The sequence below is a fragment of the Toxorhynchites rutilus genome, chromosome 2 (genome assembly GCF_029784135.1).
Source record: "Toxorhynchites rutilus septentrionalis strain SRP chromosome 2, ASM2978413v1, whole genome shotgun sequence".
NCBI lineage: Eukaryota > Metazoa > Arthropoda > Insecta > Diptera > Culicidae > Toxorhynchites > Toxorhynchites rutilus.
The window spans coordinates 109598824-109615755 of record NC_073745.1 but is presented as its reverse complement, the minus strand read 5'-3'; the positions used below and the strand labels follow the sequence as shown (position 1 = coordinate 109615755).

At 36.2% G+C, this 16932-nt stretch overlaps 1 protein-coding gene across 12 annotated transcripts in view; it reads right to left on the bottom strand.

Annotated features, from left to right (window-relative positions):
* The window catches only part of LOC129764511 (rab11 family-interacting protein 4A), a 244434-nt gene that overhangs the window by 141403 nt on the left and 86099 nt on the right, over window positions 1–16932 (bottom strand). For 7 of the 12 annotated variants that reach the window (XM_055763654.1, XM_055763653.1, XM_055763657.1 and 4 more), the window contains 3 exons: window positions 9088–9223; window positions 8796–8873; window positions 8464–8511 (listed from right to left, as the gene is read on the bottom strand). In XM_055763654.1, the coding sequence (XP_055619629.1) occupies window positions 8464–8511; window positions 8796–8873; window positions 9088–9223 (262 nt within the window). The remainder of the gene's footprint in view (window positions 1–8463; window positions 8512–8795; window positions 8874–9087; window positions 9224–16932) is intronic. The other 5 variants (XM_055763661.1, XM_055763662.1, XM_055763663.1 and 2 more) reach the window with 3 other exon arrangements.

Genomic DNA, 16932 nt, shown 5'->3' with positions numbered 1-16932 from the left:
ATAGTTCGCGTGATTTGTGTGTCTTTGCTTTTTATCTCTCTTTCGTGCCATCACTTGTGTCCCCCATAATTCCCCAAAGTGGTCATTGCAATGGATCCCCGATCCAGTGTGTGTCGGTCCCGTGAAATAACATCACGCAATCGCGAGCTTTGGTAGCCTGGGTTAGAGGTGGATGTGGTTTGGCCCGTGACAGCCGGCGGAGGGCATGGAGTCCGATGATGGCTGATGACAAAAGAAGAGAATGCAAAACAGTTGCGCTGGAGTTGCGTTATCCCTACCAGATAGCGAGCGATGGGGTCAATCGGGGTTTGCCTAGTGTAGTATAGAGTTACTTCACGTAGAATTTGTCAAAAAACGACCGGTTCTAACTAGTGAGTTATTGGATAGAATTGATTAAAAAAAAATCTTTATATGGTTGTTACCAATTTTATTTTTCATCATTTCTTCATCGAATGGAAATATCGTCCTAAGTTTTTCTAACAACTTTTCTTTATGCAAATTAAAAGAGATTTTTATTTTGTGTATAACACTGTTATGGAATCAAATAATCGTTGTGTTTTAAATGTTATTCCGATGAACAATTGGAAATTTGAAACATTCGATATCTTATTCAGTGCAGCAGTTCAGCTGTTCGTGGCAGAATTGATAGAAATCGATTTTTATTAAATGTTAAATGTTGTTTTATAAAAAACCATGCGTCTACATTGATTCAATATATCGCGACTGCTATAATGGAGACAAATGATTTTTTTTATAAATGAAACAACACTTAACATTTTCAAAAATATATCTCAAAAATAAAATGAAAATGTTTCTGAAATTAAAATATTTCATATAAAAAAATTCTGAAATTTTGAGTGTATTCCTTCTGAAAAGTATATAAAAATGCCATATTGGAACACTATGATTTCAAATGCGGGTGAATTTTTTTTGCGCCCATAACTGTAGTGAAATGAAAAAAGAAATTAAAATTGAATTAAGAAAAATTTAAGAAAATTCTAAGAACGATCGGTATTGCATTGCGGTGTAAGATCTTTCATTTATCACAGATTATCGACTCCTCGAAACAATTTCGCTTTCAGACTTCGCGTCGGACAAAACTTCTGTTGGCTGCTCGCTACCTAAAGTTTTTTGGCTAAAAGAGGTTTATATTCATATTATGTCTATTTTAAAAGATGCGCCGCTTCGGTTTTCATACCCTCAGGTGAACAGTGTTTGTTTATGATTGAATCACACGTGCGATGTGTTGGTTATCCCCTTAAGCCAAAATCAACATTAGCAATGTAATTAGTAAATTTTGATTATTATTTTTTAAGAAAGCTCAAATTATGAATGGAACAATATGATGACAGTCAACTCAAGCAATGAGAAACGCAACATCTACTTGAAAATTCGATTTTTTCATTCAAAAATGGTGATTTTAAACCCGGACAAACCATGATCATTTTTCGAACAATCCATGATCATAATTTCTCCTTAAAGAAAATCGTTAAAAAAAAACAAAGTGAACCATTTGAATGCGTTATGGTATTATCAGCAACTAGAGAATGGGGGCTTTCAACAACATGTGATTTTCATGAAGAAACCCCGATTTGCATTTACTGGTTGAAAATATGAAAATATCCGAAATCGGACAAACCAACATCATTTACCTTAGTGCTTTCTGCCTGAGTCATATTTGCGGTCTCCGAACGATTAACTTTCGAGAAGAAAAAAAATCTAAACCATTAATTATAATCTATGATCAATTTTTGTGATTCGGGCAGGAAGGTGGAAAACACATACACATTCATGTTGGCAGTTATCAGGATACTAGGATATTTCCCGCTAATAAATATAACTATAAATGATCCATAAAAGTATAACAACTATAATAAAAATCACAAATAACAATGAAATCCCGAACCAAATGATTACAGAAGAAAAATGCTTCATGGTTTAATTGAATCTTACATTTATACAGAAAATACAGCGATTCCATAAAAAGGGTAGACAGGAAAAAAACGATTTCGCTCAAACCATGTATGTTGATTTGATAAAGAAATTTGACATAAGAAACAAATAAGAAATTTTGAATATTTAGGATGGTGTAAATTTATATTTTTCCAATTTCGCCCAAACTTCGGCTCAGTTGTCTACTTTTAGGCGAAACATTGAGGAATTTTAGTTTTTTTTGCGATTTTTAGGGTCTCTAAGAAGCCCAGGAGTCTCGCTGCTTATGTCATTTTAGAAAGCCGAGATTCAATATATTAAACACCCAGAAAAATACCCTCTTTTCCGATACTCAGATATTTTAGTTTATCAAGCCATTTTGCCGACCTCACCGAATTTGAAAACCCACTTTTTAAATTTATATTGAATGGCATTAACGTTCCTTATGGAACTTTTGCCGTCTCAACGTATGCATTAACTAGCGACATTTATTAATACGTAGTTGAGATTTCTTAAGCAAATAACACGCCTTGAATGTATTCCGAGAGGCAAGCTCTAGAATACGCGTGACCACAGTGCATGTCGAAGGAAATTTCTATGACGAAAAATCCCTCGGCCAAAACGGGAATCGAACCCGAACACCCGGCATGATAATGTGAGACGCTAACCACTCGGCCATGGGTGCACACACTTTATAAATTTACTAGCTGACCAGGCAAACGTTGTTCTGCCAAATAAATTATTTCTAGTGAATATTTTGGGTGTTGAATAAAACACACTAATGTATTGTTAGTGTAAATCGAATGTGACCGATAAAAAAACGAATTAAATGATTTGAACGAAAGGTTATATGATGTTTCTTGGTGTATTTCATTAACGTAACTGACATGTTTGATCTCTTAAAAGTTAAACGTCAACTGAAAAAAGTAATATAAGTTTGTCGTAAAGTAGAAAAAATGAAATATAAAAAATCAATATTTATTGCTGTCTCCTTGTTAGAAAATACGTGCATGTGATTTTCAACATGGCTTAGTTTATAACAGCTTGGTCTCGTTCATAAATTGGAAAACGTTCAAATTAATCGGCCTGTTTGGAATCGCGTTATTTTATCGTTTGCATTCAATCGAGGAGTATTCACATCGGTAATCTAAGTTTGAAACACAGCCATATTGCTTCCTTTACTCATGGATGTTTTTATTACTCTTCACCGATTTGTAGAACTCAATATTCATATATGCATATGAGTGATCGGATTTTACAATTCGATCGAAATCGAAAACACACTTAAATTCGTTCGCCTTGTCGCGAAACAATGGTCAAAATAAGTTGTATTCAACAGAATACAACCAACAATATGTTGGGACGAATACGATCGAACTTCATTTTGTGTTTGAACACACGCGCAATGTCATGACAATGCATTGCGCTTTGGCCTGGCTATAACTAAAGCTGTGTCGGCGTGGCTCATGATAGTGTCTCGCAAGTGAATGTATTATTCCTCGCACCGCTTTTGCTGATAGTGTAGTAAGAATTGCAGTCGTTCAATCTCTACCTTCGCGTATATGTCGACCATAAATTGTTGGCACAGCTTACGATATCTTGAATTGGCGTTTCTTGACCATGTCAAATCACCATATGATAAACATAAAAATCCTTCTAGCGCGCCCTCTGTTTGTTTCGTCGCATGTTCATAAATATTAAATCAAAATGAGAAATGATGTTCATAATGAATTAAGTATCTGTGACGGGGTCTCGTTGGTCTAATGTTTATGCAAGAGATTTTTCGTTAAAGAAACCCTTCTGACTTGCACTGTAGTCACGCGTATTCTTGAGCTTGCCACTCCAGAATACATTCAAGGCGTATTGTTCGTCATAGAAATCTCAACTATTTACTAATAAAAATGACGCAAGTAGTACTACGTTGAATTTGGGAACGTTAGTGCCATTGGAGAAGAACATAGCGAGGGTCGTATGAACGGTGTGTGTCAACGATGAATTCCAGATTATTGTTTTTTCTTCGCATTCAATTTCTCGTGTCACCGTGCTATCATGATTCCAGCAGCGCTTGTGCTTTGGATCTACCCACGTGCTCTCCAGCTGATGTTTTATCAGGGTTGATGGCAATAACGTGATTGTCATTTTGTAATCCGAGCAAATGTGATTTGAAGAATTTCGATAACTCATTGTGCTCATTCAAAAAGGCTTCCAGCTCGTCGGAGATGCTCCCTGCTTTAGATGAATTGATGTTACTTGTGTATTTGTAGATGGATTTTCAATGAAGCGGGCGTTACGCCATCAGTCATTGAACAACTTAAATAAATTCGTTCTGCTGAAAAAACGAACAACGGTTAAATTATTAGAATATTTTTGACACAAAAATAAATAAATCGCAATTAAAAATAGAGAATTGGGGTCAAAATTTAAGGTTATATGTATGGTATGAAGTCAATTTTTTGAAAAAAATATCCAGATCTTTTTTTCTGCATAGAGCCACCCTATTCGGTATTAAATGTATGGTTATCGGTATCCTACCGGTATCATATATAGTTTACAACCTATTCTCATACCTACCAAGTATTTTGAGAATAATTTCATCAAAATCGGTCGAGCCGTTTCGGAGGAGTTCGGTAACAAACACCGTGACACGAGATTTATATATATATATAGAAGATAACATTTAAATCGTTCAGATATTGGAAATAATTTTGGAAGTCAATTTTCCACACGAAGTGAAAAGTATTTTATTGAAGTTTTCAGGAATAACATAAACGTATAAACATAAAAATGTAGGGGAGTCGGAAATTCGGCTTTTTATTTGCGAATACGAAACTGGAAGACACTGCATGTTTGCATGAAGCGAATAAAGGATTACATTTTAGAAGATTTTTTTACATAAACATAATAAACTATGAAAACATCAACATCTGAACATTCATTATTTATTCATCACAATTTACCACTGGGTAATTTTGAGCACTGTTCATAAATTAAATTATGAGTAAATATGAATTTAATTGAAAAATCTGGCATTTCAGTACTCAAACCTTATTTTTAGTTGTGGATAAATGGTTTCGCTATGCTGTGCTAGCTATCTAATGAGCTATTTTGTTATGATTCATGTTGTGTTGATGAGAAATTGTGGATATTTTCCAAAATTTGGTATCCGGCCGGATAGTAAATATTGACCGGACAGGCCGGATATCCGTTTCATCGCTAGTATCAATGTTTATTTTATAGTTTCTATGTTTGACTTTCTTTATCTCCAACTGGAAATTCCTCTGAATTTTGTTTTTGAAACATGCTCAAAGTTATGCTAAAAGTTAAAAAAAATGTCATAATAATACCAAGTGGAAAGACCGTCCAAGAATATCAGGTTGAAGGCATGTGTATTTAATAAGGGAAATTGTCGTGGACTGTAATACAAAGCCATCTGTACGTTGCTTTTCCACAAGTTCCTTTTTATTAAAAAATAATGAAATAAATTCAGGTAAAAGTAACACGAATCGATAAATATATTTTCTGAAATGCTTCAACTAGCTAAATGTACCGATAAATTCAACTTTATTGAATAAAATAAAGTACATATTTTGAAACTATGAAACATCATATTATTGGGTTTAGATAGGACATATTCACAAAATATTAAGAAAAAGACCAATGCTACCCCATTTTACGGTACTTATAAAACTTACTAGAAACATTCATTCGAAATAATTTATTATCCAAAAACTATTTCTGTATTGTTAATTTTTAATTCTAGGACATCGTAAAAAGTTACGTTATTTCGAGGTTGCCTTATATCGAAATATGACTGTATTTTAAATTTTACTATTGAAAAAAAATTGTCATAAAAACGTGCAAATAAGAAAATTTATTACCATCAACTGCTCTTTTATTTATAACAGATAATAAGAGTATGCGTATGGGCACAAACAGAAGCTTGACTATAATTGTTAAAAAACGGATTTGGCTCTTATTCATTCGGAAATTCGTTAATTTAACTAGTTAAATAATCCAAATGGTGGCTCTGAAAGAACCTCTAAATCGGGAAATTCAACATTAAACTTTTTCAACCAATCTCACGTCGACATTTTGGGAATAATAGAGTAGACTCATCTTCAAAAATCATCTCCATCCCACGCATCTGGTGTTGGCAGAAAAATATAAAAACCTAACACTTATCGATTCGCTTTGTCCGAAAAACATGTAATGCTTGTTTTAGAATGAGCGAATTGATAATGTGCGAAATTAGTTCTTGCGAAATGTTTTCGCTAAAGTCATCACATTGAACTACGAAATCATGCGAATCTGTCAAAATATCGTCCTTACAACGAAAACAAGTAGTGCGAGATTGGTGAAACAAACTCATATTACTCATGAATGTGAGTTCAAGTATGTCTCGAACTCGATACAATTTAATATTAGAAAGTTCAGTAGAGAAAAAACGGAAATTCTGAAAATTATTTATTATCATGCAGCAAGCTTGAATATTGCTTACATCGTTCCATCGATGTGAAGCTGAGCGATTTTTTTATATCGTGTTGCACCCATCTTGATTGTCTTGTTCCAACTTTCTGATGTGAGCAGAGGCAATTGTCAAATCAACAAGAATTCGTATTTTTTCACAGCGTAAGCTTGAGAAGTTCTACCTTTTATCGCTCTTTCGCAAAAAATCCCGCGCTTCGTTCTGATTGTTTGACGAAAAATGTTTGCAAAAATTCGCATAAAGTTGTCTTCATTGTGAAGGGTTAAAAACCGAGCGTAAGAGGGAAGGATAACCATGCAATTTAACGCCTGAATTGTTTGGAACAATGTTACGTGTTGTGGGAGAATGCGAAAATTTTTTTTAAGAAAACGTACCTATTTTATTCGTTAAATTGTTCGTATGTATTTGAATCTCTTAAACTTACGTTGCATGTATCATTTTCAATTTCGTAGCGTAACCAACCAATATAGAAATCAAAAATGTAGTCCTACATCAAAAATATGCAATAACACTACCTGTAAACAGACGACATTTGAAAGGCATCAGGTAAATGTTTGAAAAGAAATATGAGAATATATTGCGGTCCAGTTTGCACACAAATGAAAACATTAAGAATTAAAAGCTTCAAGTAAAGCTACTTTTGATAACTCATAACTCAACCAATCAACACAATTGTTGATATATATTAGAACTCCAAATATTAGCACCCAAAGATCCCCTAGCCAGCAATCACGGTGTGCCAAATATTGACGGCGTCAGTGTGGAGTATATGACAAACAGATAGTTGTACTGACGCACGACGCACTCAAACTCCTACAATACGACCATAAAAGCGAGCGCGCTTCTGTTTTTGTGGGTCTGGCGTCGTACAAGCAGAAAGGTAAATAGAAAGCACACGACAAACAACGAACTGTACGTAAAACAGAAACATAAAGGGAGATATAATACTACAGGTATCCATGATGCATGCATAAAAAATGAGAGGTAACCACCGAGCGCTACCAGCAACCAGATGACGAAGGCCTGACGCGCCATGGCATGGGTGTGCACATTCCACGACGAAGCCCAACGTGAATGGGAGAGCCGACTTACTCCATTCAACACAAACTGCGCTCATGAAATTGGCACACTGCGAATGGCGGAAGGAAGAGATTGATTAACACAGAAAAAATCAACCGCAGGTATGAAAAGCATGCAGACAGCGGGAAATGTGTCACATATCGTCGCAGCCCGGCTGGAAACTCGATGAGGCCAGGAAGCTGTTACGGGAAAATTGTTTCCATGTCTCGCACTTGGTCTATATTTACGCGAACGGCGACTATGTACTTCTTGCGGCGTTAGAGCAATACTTTGTAAAATGTTGTGCGGAAAAACTGAACCTACTCATCCGAACGCTGTTCAGTCTTAAGTGGTTATTATGCAGAATGTTAAGGTGAAATGGAACGAGCTAATGCAAACTACCCACGCAAGAGTTCGAACGCTCACGTCCGCTAGTGACCTTTAGCAGAACACAGAAGCCTATTACGAATCTCCAAAACATAATTTTCCATCGTTTTTATTAGGGTGCAACTCGGCAAGGTCACCCACCAAGTGGAATAGCGTACAATTTAGTGCCCCAATCTCTTTTCGTCGTCCCACGGCTATACTTAATGCCGGCGGCTTTGACCGCCGATTTTTCGCACGCAATCAGAGAGAAACGCGGCCTTAGACGGTTGTCACCGCGAAAGGGTAATGACCAAAATCAACTGTACATATTTGTATATCGAAGGAACGGCGCATTACGGAGAAAGGAGAAACTCTTTTTCGGGGGACATCGAACCCTGGATACTTTGGACAACACATTATCATACTCGTACTTTTGTATTAGATTGACAGCAGATAGGATCAACAAATTGAGTGCGTTCAACCACAGAAGGGTCAGAACGTAATGAAGGTGATTGAAAAATACATCATGATATAACTTAAAACAAACGCTGGAACATGTACCGGACTAACCAATTCCCTTCCAAATACCAATACATTAAATAAAATAAAATTTCGCTTACTGTCTCATTGAGCCCCATCGTCTGTTTGGAAGATTTTCATTATTTTGGCTGGAAAAACAAGAATGAAAACAATAAAACATGAGTATGGTGAGCGGAATGATTGGATGGGTAAATGATGGAAATGATTTTTTTTGCAATTCACTATCATCATTTTGTTTTCACCAAGTGCATTGGAAACGAACCGCAGCACCATGCTGCCGATCAGCTGTCTAATTTAAGGAGCTTTCAACACCTCGTATGTGTGTGTATATATGCGTGTGTATGTGCGCGAATGAACAAAATGCGGTGCCGATGAATTGCGATGGGTGAAGCTACAACATGTGATTGCATACCTTTTGGGCGCACCCCGTAAGCTCATGCGGCTCCATGTGTGTCTGGTGATGCCGGTGCTATTGTTATTATTATTTTCTCTACGCGTTGTTTTGGTTTGGACGGAAAGGAAGAGAAAAAAATGGCGCAAACGAATGCAAACGAAAAATAAATTAATTCACTATTATTTGACATTATATGTCTAAAATTAGCTAGGGCAAAATAAAGATTGCGGTAATGGATATAAAGAGTATATTAGCCGATACGAAAGTAGCAGTTCGCACTAGAAGTAAAAAAAAACAAATAGAAACATACCCTATGAGTGTGGAGTTAAGTGTTGGGGCAAGTTCCAGATCTACACCTCCGTTCTCTGAAATTGACATGTCATTGTCGCCATAGCACTCGAACGATTCGCCGTCTGACAAAGAGGAACACTGAGATTTGGGTGCATCTGAAAAATTGAAAATATGAAAAAACACGGTAAATGAGCATGCAATAATGAATTCGATTATTCGAAGTTTGTTATTGTGAAACTAGAAACGTGAGATTTTTACTTAAAGTTGTCATTTGATATCTGTCCCCATCTAGTCAGTGTGTTACTTTTGAATACAACAGTGCATTATACAAAACATCAGCGGATGAATGTCCAATAGTGTGAGGCTATAGCTTATTTTCCTATACTTAACCTGCTATTGTCTATAGCTTCTCAACGGTTTCAAAGACGACTTTAATTCGAAATTTATGAATCACGAACATATTTCAGTTGTGACTATATTAGTTATTTTATGAAAGCATTGTCCATGATAGAAATCTTCAATAAGCGAAAAGTAAAATAAGGCTTACTGAAAATGAAAAAACAATAAATAACTCATCCAATAGTTCCAAAAGACGAACAGAATATTAGGGGAAGTGGGGGCATAGTGGTCACCCTAAGGATTATTACCACTTCCTCCGTCCACATACCGCTTCAATCACCGTTTTCGGAAAAATATTGTAGTTTAACTCATTTATTTTTTTTTTTATTTATATCGTTTATTTTTACAGGCTCAGTTACATAGGTTTAAAGGAGCCGAACTCCTTACTGTATTGTTACTAGTATATATATACATTTTTCCTTAATTCTAATGTTAATAATATAGGAAACCGATTACTCGCGGTCAACTCGAGTTTAGAAGGGTGACATATTTTCTTCAGGAAAAGGAGGGGATATGAGGATATGTTGACATTGATCACACTCACACTCTCAATCACACTCATCACACTCAATTCTTAAACCTATCTTATATCTAATATGTATTTACATTTCATCTTATTCTTAAGAAGGGATCCGATCTCTCACAAAGGAAAAGGAAAAGGAAAAACTAAGGGTATAAGAACAATCACACACGAAGATCGATAGCTTTAAGGAATACATATATTTGGGACATGTAATCAAGGTCTAACCGAGCCAACACGTCTCTCACCGGCACATTGGGCTGCCTTCCTCGGGCCCGAAGGGTGACTACTAAATTCGATCTGGCGACAAGATACAGCTCGCACGACCAAACAACGTGCTCGATGTCGTGGTAACCTTGGCCACAAACACAAAGATTGTTGTCGGCAAGATTAATACGAAAGAGTAGCGCATCTAACGAACAGTGATTGGACATGAGTCGGGAGAAGGTGCGAATAAAGTCCCGACTCAAGTCCAGACTTTTGAACCATGGTTTGAGGCTAACCTTAGGGATAATCGAGTGAAACCACCGGCCCAATTCATCTTCGTTCCATTTGCGTTGCCAGTTAACTATGGTATTTTTGCGGACTAAAGAATAAAATTCATTGAAGGCGATTTGACGCTGATAAATATCGCCTTCAATTGCACCTACCTTTGCTAATGAGTCAGCTTAGTTTAACTCATTGTTGTTCAAGATATAAGCGGCTTTTACTATAGAAATTTGAAATAGTACATTTTTCGTCATTAGAAAAAAAATGAAAATCGTACATTTGTTCGACCATGAGGTAAAGTGGTCACGTGGTGGGGGCATAGTGGCCACTCGCATATATCATACTAAATGAGATAGATTTATGCATTCTTTTCGTCCAAATTTGTTTTAACCATTGTTGAAATAGTATGTACATTAGGATGCCAATGAATGTATGGGATCGACCCTAAAATTTCAAAAAGTTACCCTATACAAAATGTTCACCACCTAGAAAAAACACCCTATGCCGAATTTCAGCTCAATCGGACTTAAGGGAGAGTGACGCAAAGCAGTTAAAGTTTGAGTTTTTTGAAAATCGAAAAATCACCCAAGGAGGGACGCTTTGCGCCACTCTCTCTTAGGGTGTTTTTTGAGGTGGTGCACATTTTTTATGTGGTAACTTTTTGAAATTCGAGATGACCATTTTCACTGGTACCCTAATGTACATGTATAAAATTTGCTTGGCGTATTCGCCGTTCTGTGTGTCCCATTTGTAATGACCACAATAGTTTGGTCGGGTGAATATCGGGACTTCTTCATCCCCTTCATTTATGAGAACATGGTTGACCCGTGTGACTGCCACAGGAAGCACAATTCTAAGGGTCAAAATTGGAAGGTGTAGTAGTTGAAAAACTCCTGAAAATCTATGAGTAAGAGCAGTCACCGGGACGGTCTATGCACAAATCTATCGTTGCTTCGCTTTGATTTATAGTTTTTTTTTCTTTCTTTATTAAAGAGATTTTCAGCCAAAGGCTGGTTCATCTCTATGATTTATAGTTCCATCTCTACAAAATCACATTAACTTAGAAATTAAATGTACGTAATCATATCTGTCGCAAAAGGCATTGTAAATAAAAGCTTCAGACATCCCTTTACATGGGGTTTTCTCGAGTAATGAAGAGGATTGCTTCCACAGCAGTGGGGTTGCAAACTAAAAGAACTTTCGCTATTAGGTGGCTGCCGATCCAAGGGAACCCAAAGTACTATATTTACACTCTTCAAAGGTTACAGTATACAGATTTTTAACCGTTTTCGCAACTGAGTTCAATTTAGCGCAAGGAATGTTAAATTGACGACAAAATGCTCTCTGTCGCATTACTGAGTGATTGTTTTCAAAAAATATTTTCTTCGATCCTCTGACGTGATTTTGCTCTTGAACTTTGTATGGAGCCAAACTGTTGTGTGTGACATCAGCATTAGGAGAGACTACAAACTGTTGGAGCAAAACTGATTATTAGAAATCGCAAATGGTTTATTTATACCCAATAAGTTATAAACGGGCGGGGCTAATTTGCAATATCTCCTCTCTCCACAGTATCCGTACAAACGAGCGCTGCGTTTCAATTCCGAGCGAGCGATTTACCCACGCTTTATTTGCAGTGATATATAAAAATTATACCTCACGAATCCACTCGTTCCTGGGTATAGAAAGCACAGAAATGCACAGAACAAATGTATGTGAAAATGGGCATGCTTCCAATTCTTATTAATTTAAACATTTTATGGATTTCCTATTTGATTGATATGTAATCTTCCACTTTCGTTCCACTTTCGTTTTTGCTTCGCAGCAAAAATAGTTATTAACGTTAAAACTAATTCATAAAAACGTGACATGTTTTCTGATTTGGCTTCTTTACTGAAGGAATTAGTGATTCAGGTGAAATACAGTTGGCTAAATTTATCATAATTGTGGAACATATGGTGCTTGTGGTCCCCAAGGCCTAGTGGTTAAACGTTCTATCGCCAAAGAACGTTTTCCTGGCTTGCACTGGTGTCTAGGGTGTGGTGTGATGAGCAATGGGCATTGCTAGTCTCTAAGAAAGCCATAAACCCCAGAAACAGCAGCTCCTCTAAACGAATCAACGAACGATACCCAAGAAGCATCGTGAATAAGACCATGTTGTAAAGACGTTAAGCCAAAATAAGTTTAAAAAAAACAGGAGGTTCAATTTATCAAAACTGTGGAAAATCTTTATGACACTGCGTTGGAGTACATTGAAAAATGGAAGGCTAGTCTAGAAGAAATATAACTGTAAAATAGTTCGTTCCGGATTTGCCAGAGATTCAAAGTGGCATTAGTGAAAAAAATTCTTGTTTATATAGATTACAAGAATTATAATTAACACGTTCACGCCGGCGCTGTAATTCATGCTCCTCGCCCACTGGCGGCTTAGTTTAATGCTTTTCGCTCTATCGAACGGGAGCTATTCATTCCAGGCAAGCACTGCCGATTGAACGTTTTTTTGAATAATTTACTTTCGTTTGTTCGAATATGACCTTGCAGAAGTAATTTTCCCCAGTGGCATTCGTTTGTTACGTTTGTTACATGCTACGAATCATGACTCAATGACACAATAACAGAGGCTGTCTAGTGCGGGCTACAGGGCAACAAAGAATGAAAATTGCCTCAGCTGTTTCTTAATTAATAATTTTTGGTTATGACACTCTAGCGCTTAGATCTCAAAATTTGAACGCAATATCATCAAATCTGATTTTTTTTATGATTGGCATATTGACGTTTTTTGACAATTGTTTGAAAGAAAGTACATCCCTTTGAAACGACCTGCAGCTTCAATGATAGCTTGGATTTTTTGACGTCAAAAGAAAAGCTGTACGAAAACTATACAAAACAAATCTCTTTCATTAGATATTGTAAAATTTGAGCATACTTCCCGACTAAATAGAAATTAATAAAAGAGGGATTATTTGTAGAAAACCAGCTTAAAAGTTTTGTTGCCGCAGTTTGCCACGATTGTGATTACATGCAAAATTTAGGTAAACACATAGCTTTCAAATGAACACTATCCGCTGTAGCGCAAAACTGCGTAAATTGTCCTTTTAGTGAGATAAGTGATAGCAATATTTTTCTCATATTTTTTAATATTGAAATCTAAACCATAATAATCCGTAGATGAAAATGTTCGTAACACAGTTATTTGTAGAGGATAAAATGTAAAGGGCCTGGCCGGGTAAGGGAGTAAAAAGTGCCCCCAAACCAGATCACCAGCTGTATGGCAAATATTGTATAGGATATTAAATAAGAAATTTTGGCGATTGTTGAAGCCCTATGTGGTTTAACATAGGATCTATAATGAAAAACGTACTTTTTCGTTTATTTCACGCCATCCTGAAAAGTTTCAAGATAAAAATTTGAAAAAAAAATGCTGAATGTGCATCTCACTAGGGTGTATCAAGAAAAATGATCAAAAAAAAATTCATCAAAAATTTAAGTACTAAAAAAATATTGAAATATTGAAAATTTTTGTTTGGGATTTAGAGATTCAGTGCTATTCTAATTCATATTTAAATGTGTTCATACGGCTTTTCTAGATATGTGTAATTTTTTCAGATTTTTTCCGAGTTGCGCGGTACAAAAGAATATTTTTTTTTATTTTTCCAAAGGGTCTGGCTGGGTAAGGAAGTAAAAAGTACCCCCAAATCAAATCATCAGCTGTATGGAAAATATTGTATAGGGTACTAAATATAACATTTTGACAGTAGTACCATATATATGAGTCCTTATATGGTACACCATAGGATCTATGGTGAAAAATTCACCATTTTTTTTTTTTTTAATACATCGTAGAGAGATGCACATTCAGTATTTTTCTCAAATTTTTATTTCGAAGCTTTTGAGGATGGCGTGAAATAAACGAAAAAGTACGTTTTTCACTATAGATCCAATGTTAAACCATGTAGAGGTTCATAAAAACAGTCAAAATTTCTTATTTAATATCATATACAATATTTGCCATACAGCTGGTGATTTGGTTTGGGGCACTTTTTACTCCTTTACCCGGCCAGGCCCTTTGGGCTAAACATCACAATTAAAGAGTCAAAGCTCTCTACTCTTGGTACTATATGACTACTGCTATGCACATAATTTTACTTCATGGCTATAGAATTATTCAAAGCGCAATATTATGAAAAAGAAATAACCAAAGAGGCTCAATAAGAGTAATAAAATTATTAAATACTAGCTGACCCGGCAAACTTCGTCCCGCCAAAAATTTGTTTTTTGTTATCGATACCTTCAAACATTCGTGCACCCGTGGCAGAGTGGTTAGCGCCTCACATTATAATGCCGGGTGTTCGGGTTCGATTACCGTTCTGGCCGAGGGATTTTTCGTCAAAGAAATTTCCTTCGACTTGCACTGTGGTCACGCGTGTTCAAGAGCTTGCCCCTCGGAATACATTCAAGGCATGTTATTTGGCTTAAGAAATCTCAACCAAGTATTAATAAAATGACGCTAGTTAATGCATACGTTGAGACGGCAAAAGTTCCACAAGGGAACGTTAACGCCATTCAAGAAGAAGACCTTAAAACATTCATGGTTCCTTACTATGAGCAAGTTCATGGGTCCAATCGCAGAAATGTTCATTTATTGATCTTCTATTCGTCTCCGTTGAATTTACTTTTTACTATAAAATTCCTAGTATTTCTAACAAAACTCATCATTACAATATCAGATCACACATCACATTTCTCGTTCGAGATTTTTCAACCACTTGTAAATGACATGTTTCTCCGTTACATGGAATAAATGTTTTATAAAGAAAATATAAAATAAAGACAGCCCTAAATCGGACAATCCCTTCCTCGAGTTCTGCTCTTATCAACACATCTGGCGATCCTTTTTTTGTATAGATAGAAAAAGATATAGGAGTGCGTTTCATCACATTAAAGTCCATTTCCAGTCTCGAACAAAGATCAATTTCGCTAGCGCAAAACATCAAATGGATTAATAGCACTTGTCACTATGTAATTGTAGAACATATGAGAATTTAATTTTCCGAATTTTTCCTTTTTCTTTCAGAGTTTTCCGAAAATTTTCAGGTGAATGAGAGAGCATCGGTTGGTGATAGACGTGCGCGTTCACGCTCCTCGTTTATTTTTAAATTACGGTCGTAGATAGTGTTTTATTGATCTGAAAAGTATGTGAATTTATAACGAACCGGTTCTCCTGCCGTAGTGAATTCAATTCGAATCCAGAATTCAACAGAATCCATGAATTCCATTCATTTGGAAAACCCGAGAACAGATTTTCACCGGGTTCCGTTTATGCTAGCAGTAGATGTAGTAGTGACAGCGCGGATCATTTTGCCGATGTTTATTGTTCTGTTTGCTTTAGCGCGACTTTGTGTGTGTGTGCCTAGCTTTAATTCAACTAGCACAGCATAAACGAGAGTCTAACCATCATAGAAACATTTATTGCACCCTAAACCCTTAATATGCCCAATTTGGTTTCAATCGCTTGATCAATTCTCGAGTAATGCAGAAATTTGTGTTTCATTTGTATTTGTATTGATGACCATGCCCTACATTTTAATACTCGCTCTTCTATTTCTATTTCTAACATAGTTTGATTCTTCAGGCGGTAGCAACTACCGCAAGTTTTTGCTCGGGATGTTTAGATATACCTATCTTATATGTAGTTAAGATCTTTAAAAAATACACTTAATGGTTAAAGTTGATTACAACTAACGAATAGTTTGAGACTTGCGGAAATCATCTTATACTGCACCCATAATAACTTGACTCGTATGATGAACCGTGCCTCCAGCTCATGAATAATAATTGGCCAACAAATATTAGGAAGTTTTCCCACATTCAATATTTACTTCTCTTTGGAAGTTTTTATTGAAGCCACCGACTTTACGTATTTCGCTTGAACAAAACTATCATTCATCCTTGACTTATGAATATGACGATGGTTGTCGTTTATCACTCTATAAATAAACATCCATTACCTGTACGTCAATCAATGGATGAACCATTTCGTCGTACCTGTCCCATTTAATTCCACCAATTAGTGACACAAATGGGATATGCGTGAGCTTAATTTTTCTCTCCGCCGACAAATTGTTACACATATGTATGGCTCACGGCCCCATCGATTTCCTTTTTTCCGTTTACCCTCGATAGGGAGCTACTGCATCGAACAGTGGAAGCCATAATATGCAAAATAGTGCATATTGGAGATGAAAGAAACACAATATCTTTCGAATCGTGCATACCCAGATTCGCGGTCAAGGAAAGAGTTTCATTTATCGCCTCTCCCCCCTTCGAATTGAATTTAAATTCACATTTCATCCGGGTATGCAGATTTGCACACACCGGTTGATCGATAGCGCGAGAAATTTAGTTTTCCGTCATAAATAAATTTTATCGATCGATTCTCTACACGTATGCTCGCAC